Source organism: Thamnophis elegans, chromosome 3 (assembly GCF_009769535.1).
Source record: "Thamnophis elegans isolate rThaEle1 chromosome 3, rThaEle1.pri, whole genome shotgun sequence".
Taxonomy (NCBI): domain Eukaryota; kingdom Metazoa; phylum Chordata; class Lepidosauria; order Squamata; family Colubridae; genus Thamnophis; species Thamnophis elegans.
In genome coordinates, this window is record NC_045543.1 from 33,971,758 (window position 1) to 33,993,085 (window position 21,328).

The 21,328-nt window shown below is 39.3% G+C and overlaps 1 protein-coding gene across 1 annotated transcript; it reads left to right on the forward strand.

Moving 5' to 3' along the window:
- The first annotated feature begins 631 nt into the window (after nucleotides 1-631).
- FTCD (formimidoyltransferase cyclodeaminase) lies at nucleotides 632-17,866 on the forward strand. Its single transcript, XM_032214402.1, has 14 exons — nucleotides 632-768; nucleotides 1,803-1,986; nucleotides 3,068-3,196; nucleotides 4,050-4,138; nucleotides 5,680-5,859; nucleotides 6,012-6,149; nucleotides 9,908-10,039; nucleotides 10,821-10,882; nucleotides 11,721-11,850; nucleotides 13,913-14,074; nucleotides 14,322-14,365; nucleotides 15,406-15,544; nucleotides 15,716-15,811; nucleotides 17,319-17,866. The coding sequence occupies exons 1-14, from the start codon at nucleotides 715-717 to the stop codon at nucleotides 17,403-17,405; spliced, it is 1,626 nt and encodes a 541-aa protein (XP_032070293.1). The 5' UTR covers nucleotides 632-714; the 3' UTR covers nucleotides 17,406-17,866.
- Nucleotides 17,867-21,328: the final 3,462 nt, after the last annotated feature.

Below are 21,328 nucleotides of genomic sequence, written 5' to 3' on the forward strand. Positions count from 1 at the left end.
CAGAGGCAATTTAGAGATTAAATAAATAAATGTAAATAAACAGGGCTTACAGAGGAAATTCCTGCTTCTTTACTTACATTTCAAACCTTGTGGTCAGAAAATTGTGAGGTGCTAAAGAGTCAGTGCAATTATAGTTACATTTCCAATAAAACATAGGAAGATTCTAAATGGATAGAAGACAACATTTTAAAAAGTGTGTTGTAATAGATATACTGTGATAGACTGATTTAAACAAGGCCTAATTGAATAATACTGTAGTGCATTGCCTCTAAAATTAGTACAACATTCCATGCACAACTGTGCATGGAAGAAAAATATATTCTATTCATAACTTTGATGGGGATAAAGATCCTTTTGGTCAAGCAGAAAAAATAAAAATTCTATTTATCTCCATTCAATTTTTTACAGAGCAGCATGAATGTATATTTTCAACAATACTCTGCTTTTAAATGCAGCTGCGGCTGCTGAACCACAACATTGATGAACAGGGCTAGGGCTAATTTTAAAAAAAAAATAAAGGTCAGTCCAAAGTGCTAACAAAATTCTTTGTAGCTGGTGTACCTTGGTTAATGAGAAACAATGAGGATTGAGAAATCCCGTTAGATACAAGCTATAAAGACTCAGATTCTACTTTACTTTCACTTTAAAGCAAAAAAGCAGAGGAAAAATACATCCAGGATTCTCTAAAACAAGGATAAGCTTCCAACTAGAATAATGTCAAAGTTAGTGGAATGTGTTCCCAATTTTTCTGAAGGAAACAATAAAAAGGTAAGTTCTACATAATTTTCTTTCTAAGGAAACCTCATTTTTATAAGAGACTTTTATAATCCTGAGCTTTTTGAATTAAACTATAAAGTGTAAGAAAAATGATCTTGACAGAGTTATAGAGGAAGGCAAAAGACAGTGAAGCATTTTAAATATCCAAAATAACCAGGTAACATTTGAAAGTGACTCAGCAGACACCTTCCTAATTCAATGAATTCTAAGAAGGAGGCTGCAACACAACACACTCACACTTCCAAGATTTTATTACTACAATCAATCACAATAAAATGTAGTTCGGATCTTCCTGTGAAGTTGATTTCCTGGTCTGGTTCATCTAGCAGAGCTGACAGAAGCATACCTATCATCTCTATACAATCAAATACTCTTGGAAATGTTTTACTAGTCACCGAAAACAGGCCTTTTACATCTATGGACACAGATATCTGTGCAACAAGATTTTAAATTACCATATGTTAATAACTTGCATATACTAACTGCTAGTAAACTAGCAAGTGAGTGAGGGATAACTGCTGGTAGTAAGTAAAGGCTAATTGCTTGTAAACTGCCAAGAAAACAGACTTTGGGAGGTGTGAAGCATCCTCTTCCTACAAAGTAACTATGAAAAAGACCATGAGGTGAGATTATAGTTTTGTTTTTTATGTGGCATAAATATTTATTTATATATTTTTCACTTAAACAGAACACATAAACAGAAACCATGGAAGAGATACCAAACTAGGCAATCAGTGTTCTGCATAAGAAGCAGTTTCATTCACTAGATTAAGAACTGTTGTCTTTTGTAAGAGTTCCTCAACTTGATTAATTTACTCTTGAATGAAGTCCTAACCAGAGGATTCTACTATAATTGTTTGAAGTAATAGGGGAAAGTTCATTCCTAAATTCTTCGGGGCAAAATGAATTAGACTAATTGTAAGAACATGGAAATCTAGTTCCCAATTAAGGCAAGTGATTGGAGTTTACTGAGGTATATCAACATGTGCTTCCTTTCCAAGCTCTCTGTCTCTTCTCTGCTACAGGTGATAGATGAGATTAGCAAGGCCATCTCTCAAACAAAGGGTTGCCGCCTCTTGGATGTGGATGCAGGCCCTTCCACTAATCGGACTGTTTACACCTTTGTTGGAAATCCAGAGGATGTTGTCCTGGGTGCACTGAATGCAGCTAAAATTGCTTTTCAGCTTATTGACATGACAAAACATAAAGGTAATCCTTATTGACATCCAAAACATAAAGGAGACAAATTATGAGAGTCAATGTAGGAGCAAAAGGTTCTGTGATATAGGGCTGCAGCCTGTGTTTAGTGTTGCAACAACTCTGATCAGATGGTTCAGTATGAAAGTTCTCTGGGTCCTGACCTTTTAGATAATGCCATATGGGGGACCAGTGATCGAACCTTTGGAGCCCAACCTCAAATCCACTGCTCATACAGGAATCTTGAATAGCCTTGATGAATCTCATGAAAATATTGTAAAACTAAAATTATACAGATTGCTACTTGGAGGCTTTGTAATAAGATAAATATAAGATTACCCAAGCAAAGACTTCCATCCTCCTTTATACAATGTGTTTTTATATTTTTGGGAAGATTGGAAAGTCCCACACTTACAAATATTGACCAAAAGATGGATTGACAGGTGTAAAAGGCATTTGGATTTGTGTGATTAGTCAATGAGACTGACCATCTCTGCTTGGAATATGAATATGATAGACACCAATGCATAAATATAGAAATTTATATCATCTTCAATTTGGCCAAATTTTGCCTCAAAAGGGCTCTGTTAACTTTCAGAAGAAAGATATCCATACTTTGCTTCTTTCAGTAAGACTGTACAGCCCTGAATTTGTGACATGCTACGTGTTGCCTGGAACCAATGTTTCTGAAAGCAAAACACAAACATTAATCAGTTATTTTCCCCACACCTGGCAGTGATCCTCAATGTTAACTTAGTCCTTTGGTAGAGTTCAGGGGTCCCGAACCCCTGATCTGTGGCCTGTTAGGAACCGGGCCATGCAAGTGGTGAGCAAGCAAGTGAAGCTTCATTTGTGCATGTGCAGGATCTAAATTACGTGCAAAACTACCAATACCCCGGTCCATGGATAAGTTGTCTTCCATGAAACCAGTCCCTGGTTCTAGAAAGGTTGGGGACCACTAGTATAGTTTATTCAATATTTCCCAACAAATGAAAACAAAACATACTGTATATTTAATCTGTTTTATGACTACTTATTCCTGGTATCCTTTCTGATTTTGTTACACATTTTAATTTTTTGCTTTTGTATACAGGTGAACATCCCCGAATGGGAGCACTGGATGTTTGCCCATTTATTCCTGTGAGGAATGTTACCATGGAAGAGTGCATTTGTTCTGCTAATCTCTTTGGAAAATGCTTAGCAGATGAACTGCATGTGCCTGGTGAGCCTGTCATGGAAAAATAAGCTGGGTCCGAAAGACTGCAGTGACTAATCAATTTCAGTTTAAAATTCTGTTTGACCATTCACAGAAAGGAGCCTTTGTTCTAGTCCCAAAGAAGATCTGTGATCTTCTTGCTCAGTGACAACATGCCTACCAAATTTGAGTAAAGGTGTTGATACATTCTATGCAGACCTGTTGAGGAAGTCTCTTACTCTGCTGCGATAAAGTTCTGAACAGACTGTTAAATATTATTTCCTTTTCCTATATGAGCAATAATTTAGTGCTCAGTTTTATTCTGAAGCTGTCAGTATTCCAATGCTGGAGAACACTAAATGTGAAGCCAGAAGATGGCGCTAGAGTTCTACTACTACATCCATAATAGGCAAGCACTGGGCAATCAACCAAAGAAGGACATTCCAATTCATGCCCCCCCCCCACTTCATTTCAGTCCACCAATTCCGTTTCAGTGAAGCAATCCTGTTTTCCCATAGGTAAAATTATTTTAATTTTCATCTCTAAATCTTCTCCAGGCAAGGCCTAGCAGATGGAACCCCTGACTTTTTTTTTTTTAGCTTTGCTCTAAATTATGATATGGGGTTGTGGATAGAAGCCCAGGAAAAGCAAATGGCAGGTATAAAAATGATAAAAAAGGAATAGGCTCCTGAGAGAAAAGAAGGCCCTCCATATCTCAACTGGGCTATCAAAGCCTAAAACTAACACTAATTATGCAGCACAGGTTTGTACAGCTCCTAGGCCTCCTATCCATTCTTTTGATGTACCATTAATTTCTTGCAAACCGGGCTCTTTAGATTTCAAAATGATAACCCTCAGTGAATTTAGCCTTTATTTGCAGTGTACCTATATGGTGAAGCAGCTCTGAATGAGAGCAGAAGATCTTTGCCTGCTCTCCGAGCAGGGGAATATGAAGCCCTGCCTGAGAAAGTAAGATAACAATAGTGTTTTTAACATTAGCTATACCAGGGGTGTCAAATTTGATTTCATTGACGGCCGCATCAGGGTTGTGGTTGACCTTGGGGGGCTGGGGGGCATGGCTGGGGTGGACTGGTCATTCATGTTGGGGGGAGCCTGTGGGGGCCCTGCTGGGGGGGATACATTGTCTCTAGCGGAGGAAGGCAAGACCAGGGCGAGTGCTAAACCCTTGTCCATCAGAGGAGCCTTGAGGTCCCGCTCAGGCCATATGGAGGACCCCTGGATGGCAGCATCTGCCCAGATCCCTGGCCATTGGAGGGCAAGTGCCCATCCTTGCCCGCAAACGCCCATGGCACAGGGACCCCACAGCCCAGCCCAACCCTACTTCCCCAAGGGGGTGCCTGGCTACACTTACCTCCTCCTCAAGGCTGCTGTTGCTACTGTGCTTGCTCTCCTTGTCCAGGTTGGTCATGGTTTGTGCAGGAGGGTAAAATGTGTGGGTCAGAGGGAGGCCCATTGCCTCTCCTTGCAAGGAGACCCAGCTTGGTAACCAAAGCATCTTCATCTATAGGATGGGAGACCACCAAGAAAGGAGGGGGCAGGGGAATGGCGAAAGAGCAACAGGGCTGCTGGTGGCAAAGTGCTAAGGAAGGACTTCCCTCAGACTGTCCCTCCCTCTCATAATCTCCTCCCTTCCTCTCTCCCTCCCTCCTTCCTTTCCTTCTCATTCCCATCTTCCTTCCTTCCATCCTTCCTTCTTCCCCTTTCCTCCTTCCCTTCTTCCCCTCCTCTTTCCTTCTCCTCCTCTTCTCCCACCCTTACTCCTCCTATCCCTACCCTTTTCCCTCCCTTCTTTATTTCCTCCATCCCTTGCTTTTCCCCTTTTCTTCTTTTTAATTCCCTCTTCATTCTCCTTGAAGATTTTTTAAAATAGAAATATATCAATATTTTCAGACACCCCTTTAACATTCCTACAATACATAGTTCACTTTACATTATATTTCCATTATTTCCAATTTTAGCTGTATTACTTTTCTTCTCATATTTTCCAATTTCTAGTTTTTAACATATACAAATAATATAATTTCCCCTTCGCTTTAAAAATAAACAATTTATTATTTCTTTTCCATCTGTTTTCCATTAACAATATCAGTCTTCAAATTTCAAATTTTATATAATCAACATAATTATTTAACAGCTTTAAAATTATTAATATAATTCCCATATATTCTAGTTAAAACATATTTTACCTTATTTTTGGTATTCCTTTCTACTGGGTCATATCATTCCACTATTCTCCTCTTTCTAAGTTTTTTTGTTCTTTTTCTTTTTTTATGTGTCTTATATCTTTTCTTCTGTATCTTCCCTCTCACTCTTCGAAGATTATTGATGCAATATATTGTTGTCATCCATAGAACAATTGTCTTTTCTGATTTTGAAATCGCTTCAATGTCAAATCATTCCATAGAATGTTATTCCCCAGCAAATTATAAAATTTGGCAAAGAGCATGTTCATAGTATTAAAGTAAAAACATTCTTTACTTCCTCTCAAGCTAAAAAAGGCAGAATGGAGTCCCGATTTTGGTCCTGCAACCTTTGTTCCAAGATGGGGAGCCACTGTAACAGGAGCACGAAAATTCCTCATTGCATACAACATCAACTTGCTGTGTACAAAGGAACTAGCACATCGGATAGCACTTAACATTCGGGAGCAGGGCCGTAGTAAGAACCAGGTACTGTTGGCTTGTAGATCTTCCTATTCTGCACTCCAATAAAGTCTCAAAACAAGGCAAGGCAGTCATCAGATTTGATCAACAAATTGGAATCTAGTACAAAAGGCTGAACTTGTTTGCTTTTCAGAGTCTTCTCTGTTTCTCACTTACAGCCTGGGCGGTTAAAACAGGTGCAAGGCATAGGATGGTATCTGGATGAGGAAAACATTGCTCAAGTCTCTACAAATCTGTTGGATTTTGAAACCACTCCTCTTCATGTGGTCTATGAAGAAGTTTGCAAGGATGCCAAGGTGAGTGGCACAAAAACGATCAATTAAATGGACCTGAGATTGGGGTGAAGTGGAGCAAAATGCAGTAGGCTTGGGGCTTCCTGTCTGAAATTCCCCCTGAAGCTCTTTTATTCATTTCTACATAACTGCCAACCTTTCAAGGTAATCCAGAGCAGGAAACCAAAATCATGGATAGTAATACTATTTTTTATTGTGGGGTTACCACAACAAAATTTGGCTAGTTTGAAAGCACTTATCCCTCCCCTCAATTAAGTTTATTTAAGGAAATTCAAAATTACAATAGATATCCAAAATTGCATACAATCCTGCTTCAAAGTTAGGACCATTGCAATGCCACTGCAATTATTTGCCCTTACAACTGACCACAGAGATGTTACAATGTTTCCCACCTCCCCCCCCGCCCACCATGACTTTGCAGTGCTTAGGCCTCCTTCCTACATGCCCATAGCACTTACCTTTTGAAGTTCTCTGCTGGACCTGATGTTGGGGAAGGAGGGCAGAACATGTAGCCATGGGCTGTGTGGACGTGACAGCCATTTTATCCTACTTCCTTGTGGGACAAAATGGTGATCACCAGACAAATTGTTATCAGGTTTCCAAGTAACGGCCCATATGAAATAAAAACTCCAAGGCAGGGCTCCTCAAGTATAATTTATTAGGCATGTCATATTGGCACAGCTGGTGAAAACCTGACTCTGAAGTTCCCCAGGTTTTCTCCACCCAGTTCAAATCCAAAGTTCTCCCCCCCATCACTCATAACCATCACATCCCCCAATCAGTCGCTCTCTCCATCCCAAATGCCTCCCATCCATGTCCCTCCAAGTGCTGGTGAGAGTGTCCTTGCTTCCCAGAAGAATAATGTTACTTTGGCTACGTATTCCCCCAGGTATCTCTACTCCTGTCAGGCATGCCTCCTTAAATATCCAAGAAAGAAAAACCTCAACTCCATGTTAATAGAGATAAAGTACATATGAAGTGAAAGCAGCTAAAAGGAAAGCAAGATCTGAGCCAGAAAGGCGGAACATATACATATCAAACGTACAGCAAGGTTCCAATTTTGCTATCAACATTAGAAGCAGTAGTACACCCAAATTTTATCAACCCAGGAAAACAGGTCACCTATAAAGATATAATAGACAAAGAAGGGAGATTAAGATCGAGGCAAGAGCTAAAAGAGCAAGGGATAGAATTGGAATGGTGGTCCTATCTTCAAATCCAATCATGTTACTCGAAAGATATGAAAGAGTGGGGTATTAATAGAGAGCTGATGGCAATAGATAAGATCCTTTTGGGGACAAACAATAAATTGATAAAGAAGATTTACAAATTTTTATTGGAATATAAGATGGAATAAGAGCAGGTTAAGGAGACAATGGTAGCATAGTGATAAACTTTGGCTATAATATACATCTGGAAAAATGGCAAGAACTATGGGAAAGGATTAGGAAAATAACATTGTTAATTCCGTATAAAGAAAACTTATATACAATATTTTATAGGTGGCATCTCCCACCTGTGAAAAGTTGGTCCTTATTTGCAGCTGATACCAAAATGTCATCAAAATAGGGGATGACTCCTGGTATCCCCTGCAAAAGCCATTCCATGACACTTTGGAACAGTCCAGGGGCAATACTAATGCTGAATTGTAGTTGGGTGCATTTAAAGGCACCCCTATGCGTCACAATGGTTTGGGCCTCCACTGTGGCACCATCTACAGGCAACTGCTGGTATGCCTGCACCATATCTAATTTAGCGAAAACCTTTCCTGGGCCAAGGGAATGTAATAGGTGCTATACAATGGGCACAGGATAAGCGCTTTGTTGTAAAGGTTTATTTATTGTGCACTTGTAGTCTGCGCAGATGCAGACAGACCCATTAAGCTTGATCGGGGTCACTATAGGGGTCTCCCAGCAGTCGTGATCGACCAGCTCTAGAATTCCCTGGCCAATTAATTGCTCCAATTCAAGATCAATTTTGGGACAGAGAGTGAAAGGAACTCTCCTGGGCTTTAGCCTAATACGTTGGGGTCCAAATTAAAAGAGATTCAAGTTCCCACATACTTACCTAGACCGGTGCCTAAGATGTCCTCGAACTCCTTAAGGAACTCTTCCGTGCTGTCGTCATGAACTGTGTTGATTCCGGTCATCCCTAGGCCCAGGGATTCGAACCAGTCTAAGCCTAGAAGGCTCTGCAGGGCTCCACCCACCACCGTCACAGGAAGCAATCCATCGAAGGACTTGAATTGCACTTGGAAAGTGCCTTGGCCCAGAACTGGGATTCGGTTCCCCTGGTAGTCGCTCAGGCATAGATCTGGAACCCTCAGCTTGTGCCTCCTCAAGTTGGGGACAGCCTTCTTTAGCGTAGCCCAGGACATGATGGCCAGTGATGACCCGGTGTCAATCTCCATAGAGCATGGAGATTCTCAAGGGGGATAGTGACTCTCAGCTTTTTGTTCCGCAGGGTGCTTGCTTGACCGATGGTGGTCTGGAAGGTTGTGTCGGTTTCTGTCCCAGGCTGCTTTGGCCATGGCTGCCATAAGCCTTGTCTTGGCGGTCTTGGGCATGCAGGTTGGCCCTTCGGTTGCTTGGGTGCTGCAGGGAATTTGCTTCTGCAGACCCTGGCGATGTGCCCCTTTTGTTCGCAGCGCTGGCAGATGGCATCCCGGAAATGGCAGGCAGATTGCTGGTGGTTGACTCCACAGCCGACACGAAGAGCAAAATGTGTTTCAAATTTCTGTGGCAATTCTGTACGGTCAGTGTAGATGCGGTAGATTTCGTCCTTGCTATGTGAGGCCTCTGGCTCTGTAGTCTCGCGATGCACTTCTGCAGTTTTGTGCACACTCTTAGGGCTGCTCTGCCTCTGCAGCTTTTCCGTCAACTTAGTCAAAGATTCGGTAGTCCTGGCTTCGTCCAGGGCAATTTGTAGAGTGAGGTTTGTCTTGGCGAGCAACCTCCTCTATAAACTAATGTCCTGAACATCACAAATGATTCTGTCCAGCAATAGTTCATCTAAGTCCCTGAATTCACAGTAGGCTGCAGCCTTCCGAAGTTGATCATTTCCCCTTCTTTCTCGTTGTGGAGATTGAATTCATGCCTCCGCACGTATTTAGATGGTTTGGAAGTGTAGTGTGTCCACAGTATCTGTTGTAGGACCAACCAAGTGACTGACTATATTGGTGTTGGTTCAGACAAGTCTTTGGTGGTCTCGAATACGTCTGGTCCCCAGTAGCTCAGGAACATTGCTTTTTTCCGGCCTTCGGACAGGCCTAAAAGGTTGTTGGCTTCGAGGAAGCATTTGAACCTCATCATATATGAGTCTCAGTGCTTGGTGGCTGGGTCGTACAGAGCTAGTAGGGCGTGCGTAGTCATCTTGTCTTTCAAGCGGATTTGAATTTGCCGCTTTAAGATGGCTGCTTGATGCCATGCTTTGCTCCGGTCTGGATTGACTTGCTGGACTGTATTTGCTCTTTTTGGTGCCTAGTTGCCTTCCAATCCCACCTTCATCACCAGTGTTAGATAGGGTGAATGGATGAGGCAGACTCAGGCTTCAGCAACAAACAGCTCTTTATTAAGTGACAACTATGTACAATCCAGCAAAGACTCTGTCTGGCAGTAACCCTTTTATATTCCTTTATATTTTATCGACCAATCACATTCAAGTATTGTTCCCGCCGGAACAGAGGACCTGAGTGGAAACTACCATACTGTCTGTAAGTATGTAACAGTAACGATCTATAAAATATCTGGTTTTATTTCTAGGATCTCAATCTGCCAGTAGTAGGATCTCAGCTAGTGGGACTGATTCCTAAAAAGGCCATGTTAGATGCAGCAGAATTTTATATCAAGAAAGAAAATCTCTTCATCCTTGAGGAGGAACATAAAATTAGACTGGTAACTTTTGATATCCATTTATATCTTGGTTTTATATAACAGAAAAGTTTTTAAAAACCTCATGTGTCCTATAAAATGCATTAAGTTGGATGTTCATTACCTTTTCAAAAATAATTCAAACTGCAGTGTATGGTTTTCCTTTCATTTCTCATGACAGATATTTCTAAGTTCTTAGTTTGAAGCTACTTTTTATTCCTTTGTTATCACCTAACATACTTTTCTAGAGAATGGGATCCTGCACTGTGGTAAATCACAATGTGGGTTGTTTAGTTTTATCATGTTGTGTAAATCTAGTCAACTCTGATTTATCTAGTATGGGTATCGGCAACCCAGAGCTCCGGAGCACATGTGGCTTTTTGACCCCTCTCCTGCAGCTCCCTGCTGACCCGGTTGTGTGCCATGCTCTCCACCATGAGCCATTGGCGGAACCCGGCCGTGGCCGAACACAACCTGGCTAATATGAAGGCTGGCAAGGTGGGAATGTGATCTGGGAGGAAGGTATACCAGAAAGGAGGACAGGTCCACAGCTGAGGAGTGAACACAAGCTGCGGCGGCGGCTTCCCTGAAGATGACCCTCCTCCTTCTCACGCGAGGCGTGATCGCGCATGCAGTGAACCAGCAGTAATGCCAGCAGCAGCCCACCCCTGTATTGTTCAAGTATCTGTCCTGATGGTGGTTTACTCAGTGCAATGTAAACTTAAAAATAAGGAACAGAAGACCTTCATTTGTTTCAAATGCCAATTTCTATTTAATAATATGAATTTGTATTTTTGAATCTCAGGTAATTAATCGATTAGGCTTGGATTCTTTGACTCCATTCAGTCCTAAGGAGCGCATAATTGAGTATGGATATTTTTATTTTCTCACAGATGTATGGTGATAGTGTATGTCTGAAGACTTTGGCTGGATGGGTGATATATGGATTACTAATATATTGAAGTCATATTATGTGTCCTTAGCATGTTTTTTATCCATTTATATTGAATATAGATAGGTCTTAACCTATGGAGCCACAGATAAAAGTGCAATTTGCAGAAACAAACATTGTCTTTACTTCTTAACTTTTTCAGAAATCAAGTTGCCGAAAAGCTTAAGCACAAATTTTAAGATGCAAATCATTTCATTTCCAGTTTATCATTATGCAAATGTGTTGCACCTGTTTAAGATTTAATTAAATAATTACCAGTACTTAATTTAATTAGTACTATTTAATTCACATAACCCTATGATCCCAAGAGATCTGCTTTTGCTTGGGAAACTCAAAACCATATTCCAAGTGAGCAATTTTTAAAAACATTTTTCTGGCTCAAATAACGTCTTGTTACTTTGGATCATTTCCTCATCCAAAAGTCTGTATTCCTATATTCGGCAGAGAGATGTCTGAGTACACTCCTTTCTTGACTTCATTTTGTTTTTAAGCAGCATTTTATAGTACCAACAGAAGAGAATATTTGTACATCAGGGTTGAACTGTGGGATCCGTGGTATTCTTTAACTTAGTGGTTTTCTTGCAGTCATTTCTTTGCCAGATTAGGTGCATCGATGATGTTACCTAGTCTGATAATGAAATATCTGCAAGAAAAAACCCCAAACTCAGAGAACACCAAGGACCACATAGCATTTTATACTTTGTGATTAAAAAAGTGATTTTTTTTTTTTCAAATGCTTTTTCCCTTCGGAAGGGACATGGTGGAGGATGACAGAGAAAAAGACTGTCTGGTGTCTTTGTCTCTTCACACCTTTGTGCAGAAAGTTGGTGCAAGATCAGCTGCTCCTGGAGGAGGATCAGTATCAGCAGCAATATCATCTCTGGTATGTAGCTACTTCAATACCCCATTTTAAAACTATTATCCTAAATAGTGATTCCATACAGGACTTCTCCTGTAATGCTGATATACAGTAATGCTGAGCTCAGCCAGCAAGATTTAAAATTTGAAAATAAATTGTTCTCTGCCAATGCAGACTGCAAACTTTTCCTGTTTTTGATAATATCTGGAAATATTTATTCTGTATTTTTGGTTGAATGTAGGTAAAAGGTTCCTTCTTGATCTGCCAGCCAAATGACATTAAAATCAGCACCTGAGGAATTTTTTTTCCTCAGGAAGAGTATGAACCACAGATACACACATTTCAGAAATTAATTCAATCAATTATACTGTAATTATGTTTATGCTCTTCCTTCAGCTTTTCTTTACTCTACAGATCTGTGAAGGTAATAATAAAGTTACTTCTTCATCATCATTTTAACTGTGAACTGTTGTTAAATGCTGCAGTCGCTAAATGAGAACTACAGGTAGTTCAAAATAATACGGATATCCAAAAATATTAATTAATGTCTCAAAATCAGATTGTTATGTGCAATGACTTCTTTCCAGGACATCACTACATCACAGTTTTAGGACATTATATTTTAATTGTTATTTTTCAACTGTACATTCATTTCTTTTCCATACAAAGCTATGAGGTTCAGTAAATCTCATATATATGATAAGCTGTAAATTTAAAATTTACTGAAATATGTCAAATGGGGAGAATTTCAATTCCAATTTACAACAATGTCAAGAAAATTTTATTTGGAGCAGAATAAAACTTTGTATAAGTTTCAAAAAAGAAATGTGGCCTTGCTCTTCCAAATTTTAAACTGTATTCTAGAACAAGCTGTTTGACAGCAGAATGTTACTATTGGAAGGAACTGGGATCCATACGGTACAGGGTAGGGGTGAGTTCTGGCCAGCGTTACTGCCAGTTCGCTTATGCATGCACTTTGCGTGTGCGCATGCATGCACAATTCAACAGAAATTGTTCTGCGCATTTGCAGAACTAAAAAAAAAGATAGTGGTGGCAACAGCTTGGAGACGTGTCCAGCCTGGGTTGCTGCCAGATCTGCGATCCAGGCCGGCATATCACTATCAGTTGTACGGGTAGCAGAACGAACCGGAACGAACCGATAGGAACCCACCTCTGGTACAGGGAAACAAAAGAGGAACACAACCTGAAAAGCAAATTATAAAATAAAGCTTGGCAAAAATGCAGAACTCTTCATAGAAAATAATGCCCAATAAATTTACCATTAGCCTTTTGTGAGAATACTTTTCATGTTGAAGAAAAGTATAATTGCATGTGCAAACATGGAATAGAGTAAAGACAAAGGAAGAATTTGATGTACCTACAAATTGCTGGAAGAATAAAATCTGACCTTAGAAATGAGAGACATTAAGAAAATGAAAGAATTTGAAATCCTTATTGAAAATGAAGATCACCTACAGTATATACAGTATAATCTAATTAGTTCTGTTACGGGGACAGAACAAATGAAAGCATTTATGTTAAATTGGATGCAAATCTTCAAAGACTTTGTCTCAATACAACAATGGGAAGTCTTATTGAAACAACTATGATTTGAGAGAAAATTGGTGTAAATTTTTTTACAGATAGTATACAACTCTGTCAATAATAGCCAAAGCAATCAAATTATGTGGTAATCAGTGCTGGAAATGCCACAATACCGAAGAAAAAATCTGCCATATATGGCGGACATGCAAAGCTTTGGAAAGACACGACACCATTCAGCAAATGTCAGAATCAGGGGTGGGTTGAGTGTGCAAGATGGTTCAGGGTTTGGGGAAGGTGTCCAGAGTGAACAAGTGTTAGATAAGGAGATCTCTCCCTCCCTCCCTGCCTCCCTCCCTCTCTCTTCCTCTCCTATCCTTCTCCCTCTCCCCTGCAAGCAGTTTTTCTCCCCAGTATTTTGGTGTAACATAAAAAGTCCCTGCCGCCTGGTGATTGGTGAAATTAGGAAAGTGTAGACATCTTACTTCCCCCCTCCCCTCCTGTGTGACAAAGGCATTTCAGAACATCAGGTATCTCCTTCTAGGGAGCAGCACTTGGTTGCATGGTGGGATTAATGACATATGGAAAGCGTCAGTTTGAGGACCTGGACCCAATTATGAGGCAACTCGTACCCCCGTTTCATCAGGCTATGAATCAACTAATTGCTATAGTAGACAGGGACTCCTTGGCATTCAGCAGCTACATGGTGAGTGAAGTGTTCATACTTTCAGCTACTCTGAATTTTGTGCATCTTGTATCTTTGATTAGGAAGAATGTGGGATAGAGTTGGGTTTTGTTTTGTTTTTTTGCTTTCTGCTTGATGAAGACTATTTTTGAGCAAAAGGCATATGAAAGGTAAGGTGAAAATAAGTTTGGGAATCTATCTTAGAGCCTCACCCTCCATGCCTGTTCCCTAGAATAATAGTCTAAGTATGTGTTTGTGTTCTCTACAGGATGCTATGAAACTTCCTAAGCAGACCCATGAGGAGAAAGAGAGGTATTATTGGGCCTTTTGTTCACTTGAAACTACAGTACTTGCTATACAGTACTTTGGACTAATATTGTGATCTCCTGTGTTCTAGTCTGGGGCCTCAACCATTATACCAAACTGGCTCTCATGTCCCATGCAGGACTAGGCAAATTTTCTTAGCAAAGAAGAACTGATAGCTTAGCTTCATATGTTGCAAAGAGAATAGTAATATTCCTACTTTGCAAGATAAAGATGTTTTTAAACAATGAAGAGAAAAGAAGGAAGCTGAGCAAGTGAGGAGCTCTTGCTTCACACAGGTGAGAAATAGTCACTGAAAAATGTAATGGCTGAATGGATTATGAGTTTCTTGACACAAGGATGGCTCAGACTACCGTTGCATTAATTGCACAATTATAAAAGAAAAGAAACCAAGTAGAAAATATAGCAGACCTTCAGCCCAGGAGGAGACAGTTGCATAGGACAATGACATGGAGCTGGAGCCAAGGGGCACAGGTGAGGTTCTCTAGCCAATGAAAACTGAGGCTTATTAGAATGGAATAAAGTGCTGGAGACCATCCGCTCTGAAGGACTTTAGAGCTTTGATTGGAAAACAGCCCTTTTGAAGTGAAGCTGGAGAAATGGCTGTGGATGTATTTCAATGGGCCGGGCGGAGAAAGAGGATGAAATCATCCATTTCTGCACCAGGAAAGTGGTGGGTGGCCTGCCCTGGTGGTAGCCAAGCAAAAAATATGCCCTGTTAAACTGGGGGTGGGAAGGGGCGGGGGAAGAGACTTCAGCTGACTGAACATCTTTGGCAGGTAGAGTGAACCTGGGTCTATTATTACATTACACTTTCCTTAGATGGTGGGCAATCTCCCCCCCCCCTCTTTGTATTGAGTACATTTACATTTTAAAAAGAGTAAAATAACATGGTAAAAGTAGTCTGGTAGTTCTTAATCAGTTTTTATTGCAAGATAGATGCTCTTATGGCTGCTTCTTTTGGGTTTCCTTGGGATGGGATTGTCCTCCTAGATATATTTCATTGTTTTCTTATTCCCTGTCTGCAGGCGTACAGCAGCCATGCAGCTAGGCCTGAAGAATGCTGTTGATGTTCCTTTCTCCTTGGCAGAAAAAGTTAACTCTTTATGGCCTTTTTTGAAAGAAATGGCACAGCATGGAAACATAGCCTGCAAATCAGATATCCAGGTATTTGTGCTGCCTGGTCTGAGGACAGAACTGATCTTCAGTTGTGCAACTAATTGTTTCATTGAGCTAAACTCTTGCCACAAATTGGTTGAAGCCATAGTTGACTGCATGAAGTTGGTAGGTTCCATTCCCCCTGGTCACCGGCATTTCTTCTCCTGTTACTGATTTTAGGTGGCAGCTAAAGCTTTAGAAGCAGGTGTGTTTGGGGCCTATTTCAATGTCATCACCAACTTGAAAGATATATCAGATGAAGATTTCACACAACAGGTAGGAATTGTTCACATTTGCTTAGAACTATGGACAATTTAGCATTAGTTTGTATCCTTAAAAAAGGCTGAAACAGCTCTTCAGCTATGTTAAGATTGGTTGAGATTATTTGAATGATTCTGTTTGGTGTGAGTTGGACTGGAGGGCTGGTGACTCCCTTGCTAAACTCTATTTTTTTTTACATTTTTCTCTAAGATAAGAGATACTTGACAGAAAGTGTGTTCCAGAAGGCTTAGATCAGGGGTGTCAAACTCACCTCGTCATGGCGGCATCATGTGACATATTGTGACATTTCCCCCCTTCACTAAACCAGGTGTGGGTGTGGCCAGCGTGTGACGCATCTGGCCCATGGACTGTGAGTTTGACAGCCCTGACTTAGATGATGGCATTCTTTAAGTCAAGGGTTTCAGCCACAGTTTCACAGTTAAGGAAAGTCTAACAGACATTGTCCCCTCTCTCAATCTTAGTTTGAGTTCATGCCTTAGAACTTATCTTTAACTGTGCCTTACTTACTTCAAGTATGGTAGGGAATGAACGATGACCACAATGACTCAAGAAATTCACTAAATGTCCCCCTCATGATCAAGACTTCACTTCCAAGGTGGCGCAGTGGTTAAATGCAGCACTGCAGGCTACTGCTAGATCAGCAGGTCAGCGGTTCAAATCTCACCGGCTCAGGGTTGACTCAGCCTTCCATCCTTCCGAGGTGGGTAAAATGAGGACCCAGATTGTTGGGGGCAATATGCTGACTCTCTGTAAACCGCTTAGAGAGGCCTGAAAGGCCTATGAAGCGGTATATAAGTCTACTGCTATTCCCTTAAAGCACTGTTTCTCTACTTTGGCAGTTTTAAGATGTGTGGACTTCAACTTCCACAATTCTTCAACCAGCATTCCTAGCTGAGGCACTCTGGGAGTTGAAGTCCACATATCTTAAAGTTGCCAAAATTGGGAAGTAGTGTCTTAGACTAGAGCTGCTTGTCAGGGATTTGCCAATTTTAGCTGGTCTTTTGAGTCAAAATAGTTTTATAAGGAAAAGCTCCCACCTCACCCTGTTATTGTCTCATATCTCCTTCCTCATCCTCCCACATTTTTTCTGCCTGTTATTTTGCTTTATTGCTTCACGCTAATTGGCTACTCTTGAGATCTACATGCTGTGTTAAGTCACATTTTATGCATGGTAATCACTATGTAGCTGACCTACATTCCATTCTGAGAATCTGATTTCCTTTGTTTATTTTGCTATTCTTATGTATTAATATATTTATGCTATAGTTTTTGCAAAATCTTATCATATAGTATTACACAGTTAGAAATCAATCCAGGAAAAAAATCATTTCCTTACTGTATCTGGCAACTGAGTTGCAGCATCCTCACATAATGTGTCCAAATAGGATAATTTGAGCCTCACTATGCAAAATACCACTTCTTCATGATTAATTCAGGACCAAAGTAAGTAATTCTTTGCCTCCCTCCCTCTCCCTCCCTCCCTCCCCCCTCTCTCTTGCAGATGCACAGGAATATTTCTTACTTCTTGGAGGAAGCCCAAAAGAATACAACAGTTATCCTAGATCATCTGGACAAGCGGGCAACATGAAATATTGTATCTACCACCAATTTGTTTAAACATAAAATTCTTATCTATAGTACTGTTCAGCTACATTCAGACAGATTTGACACTTTTGAGAAAAAGAAAAAATATATAACTTACTTTCTATCCTATACATGGATGAATTTTGTTACAAATTCAAAGGTTTTCTGCTGTAACTAAAAGGGATCTCCTTTTGCTGCCTGTTATTCCATCCTAATAATCATGATAGCAACATGAAGCAAGTTTTCAGTGACCCAGTCTTGTGTAGAAAGCTTTAAATCTACAAAATATGAGCAATGTAGCATATCATTTCAGCCATCATGCCAAATATTAGATTGTTAGATTAAGCAAAGTTACTGAAAGGATAATCCTTTGGTTTATTATTTGAATGACAAATGTATCTTGAGTGGAATTTTGTAAAGTGGAAATAAATCATGTTGTCCTCAATAAACCCTGGCTATGAGGAGGGTTTTTTGTGTCCTAATTCATGCATCAATGGTTAGATATATATACTGCTGTGGCATTATGATTATGGAAAGAGTTATTGCATTTATTCTTATTCTGATTACCTGGTCTCATGATACTTTCTCTTTTATATGTATATTCTTTCATAATTCTATAAAAAAATGCTTGTGAAGTAATATTTCAGCTGACTAATGTTACCTGACATTATTTGGAGGCCCTTGTTTCCCAAAAGTTGGAATGGACAATCTAAGCCTTTGTAGATGGACAAAACAAGCCCCATGCTCTTCCACGGAGAACCTGCAGGAAAAGACTCTTCGCGAGCTGGTATGAGACTTCCATCTCCAGTGGGAGAGGTGAGGAGGGCAGGGGCTGCATCTGAGGGCATTAGCAGCGTCAACTCTCCCATCATGGAATGGAAGTAGGCTTGTCTGCTTCTTTTTTGTGTGTCTCAGGCTGCAAAATATTTTGGGGCTGCTCTGAAGAGGCAACTTCAGCTGTCTCTCATAATCTCCCCTAGCAACCATTTTACTTGTTTTCCATCTTGATATGGAAATAAATATACATTGTGTTGATCAAGCGCTTGTAATCAAACAATTTTTTTCATTACTCAAATTTTGTCAATGAGTGGCCTTTTCACTAGGCTCAAATATTTTCCCCCATAATAAATAAATTGGCATGCTGTACTACCTATTGTATATAACTTTTTTTTTTGCATTTATATTTTATTGTTTATATATAAAATACAAAGATAAGTAGAAATGGGAAATTAGGGTAAGGAAAAAGAGAGGAGAAAAGAAAATGGGAGGTACAAGGGGAAAAAAAGGCATCGACTTCTGATTCTTTTTAGCATAGTACAAGATAAAAACACTCCAGCCACAACTTTTTGCTTTTACACATTAATATATAGTTATATATATAATATACAAATCTTTCCAATCAACAAAATCAGTCAAATTTTCATTTTTTTCATCACAAGCATAAAATCCAGAGGTGATATACAAATGAAAAATGTACTTAAATATATTCTCCTCTTTGAATAAAACTTATATATCTCTTTTTTTAAAAACAATTTTATTGAATGTTTTAATCTTCAAAAACAGATAGAAAACACCATAAAAACAAACAAAACACAAAACATACATAACAATATAAAATAATTATACAGCCTTCTGTATCAGCTTTCCTGTTTAGCTTTTATAATTCTCCATTCTGCATTGCCTTCCTATTGCTTTAAACTTGTCCTATAATATAACAACAACAGTGCTAACACTTATAATAATATTGATTATTTATATCATCATATATTTGCATTCTCTATTTTCTATTTTGGCTTCTGTTTTCTAGCCATTTATAAATTTTATTCCATATTTTATAAAAATCCGATTCTTCTCTTTTAGTTCTATTGTCATTTTGCCCATCTCTGCACATTCGAGTACTTTGATAATTATTATTTCATCTTTGGGTGTATTGATTTTTTCCCCAGTTTTGTGAGAAAGCAATCCTGGCTGCAGTGAGTATGTGTATGATTATGTATTGAGACTGTTTATCCATTTTTTGGTCTAGTAGTTCTAATAAGAATGCTTCTGGTTTCAGTTCTATTTTTTGCTCTGCAATTTCTTCCAACCATTTCCGAATTTTGCACCAGTATTTTCTTGTGATGGGGCACGTCCACCACATATGGTAAAAAGTTCCAGACTCCTGGCTACATCTCCAACATTTGGGGAATTATTTTTGGTTAAATTTTGGCCAATCTTGTTGGAGGCAAATGCCATCCATAAAACATTTTACAGAAGTTTTCTTTGTAAGCTACTACCGTTGTAAATTTATAATTTCTTTCCCATAATTTATCCCTTTTTTCTTACTCTATATTATGGCCAAAATTTCTTCCCCAGCTAATCATTGTCTCCTTTACTGTCTCTGCCTCCATTTTATATCTTAAAAGAAAATTATACAATCTAGTAATCATTTTTCCTCCCATTCCTAATAATATTTTAATATTTTATCTAATTCCATTTCTTTCTTGTGTATTCCGTATTGTTCCCGAACTTTTTTAAATCTTGTTTTAATTTGTAAATAGGGCCACCATTTCATATTTATTCTTTGTATTTTCAGATCTTGTACTGATTTTAGTTCTCCTTTTTCATCTAAGAGTTCTGCATAACTTACCATTTTGCTGAGATCTATAGTATTTGGATATGTCATTGCCTCCATTGTTGATAGCCAGATTGGAATTTTCACATCATGCAGTTTTTTATTTTTTCCCAGACCTTAAACAGGGCATCCCTTACTATGTGTCTCTGGAAGTATTCTTTCCTCCCAGAGGAAGCCATGTCAGCCTAGTTGGAGATCATGGCCTCCTAGCATAATAATTCTTTTATTTTTTAGTTGAACCCAGTCTTTGAGCCATGTCAGGGCTGCCGCCTGATAATAAAGTTCCCAGTCTGGGAGGCCAAAGCCCCCTTTGTTTCTACTATCTTGTAGAAGTCTGTATTTAATACACGGTTTTTTCCCTGACCAGATACATTTGGATACCATTTTATTTAGTTGTTCGAAAAATGTTTTCTGTAATTTAATCAATATTGTTTGGAAAAGATAAAGTAGTTTAGCAATAACAATAGCAGTTAGACTTATATACTGCTTCATAGGGCTTTCAGCTCTCTCTAAGCGGTTTACAGAGTCAGCATATTGCCCCCAACAACAATCCGGGTCCTCATTTTACCCACCTTGGAAGGATGGAAGGTTGAGTCAACCCTGAGCCGGTGAGATTTGAACAGCCGAGCTGCAGAACTGCAGTCAGCTGAAGTAGCCTGCAGTGCTGCATTTAACCACTGCGTCATCTCGGCTCTAGTTTGGGTAATACATTCATTTTAATTGTTGAGATTCTGCCAATTAGTGATATCTGCAGTTTAGTCCAATTATCCAAATCTTTTTGTATTTGTCATAGCAATTTATTTTAGTTATCTTATTTTATTGTAATACATTTTGCCAATAACCATATTCTCAAATATTTAATATTCCTGGCCCTCAAAATTTCAAATTTCTCCTCCAGTTACTCATTTTGTCTTTTGGTTAAATTCTTAGTTAATATTTTAGTTTTCTCTATTTATTTTAAACCCTGCCACATTACCGAATTGGTTTATGTGTTCTAATAATATTAGTCCAGTTTCTAGGATTTCCTCTATGATAAATGCTAGATCGTCCGCAAAGGCCTGCACTTTGTATTCCTGTATTCTAATTTTCAATCCCTTTGTGTCCTTGTTCTGTCTAATTTTTAACATCAATGTCTCCATTGAGAGGATAAATAACAGGGGATATAGAGGGCATCCCTGTCTTACCCCTTGGTTATGCTGAAACTTTCTGTTGCTTCCCCATTTAGTATTATTTTTGCCCTCTGACTAGAATATTGCTCTGATCATCCCGATAAATTTATCTCCAAAGTTCATTACCATTAGTTGATGTATAAG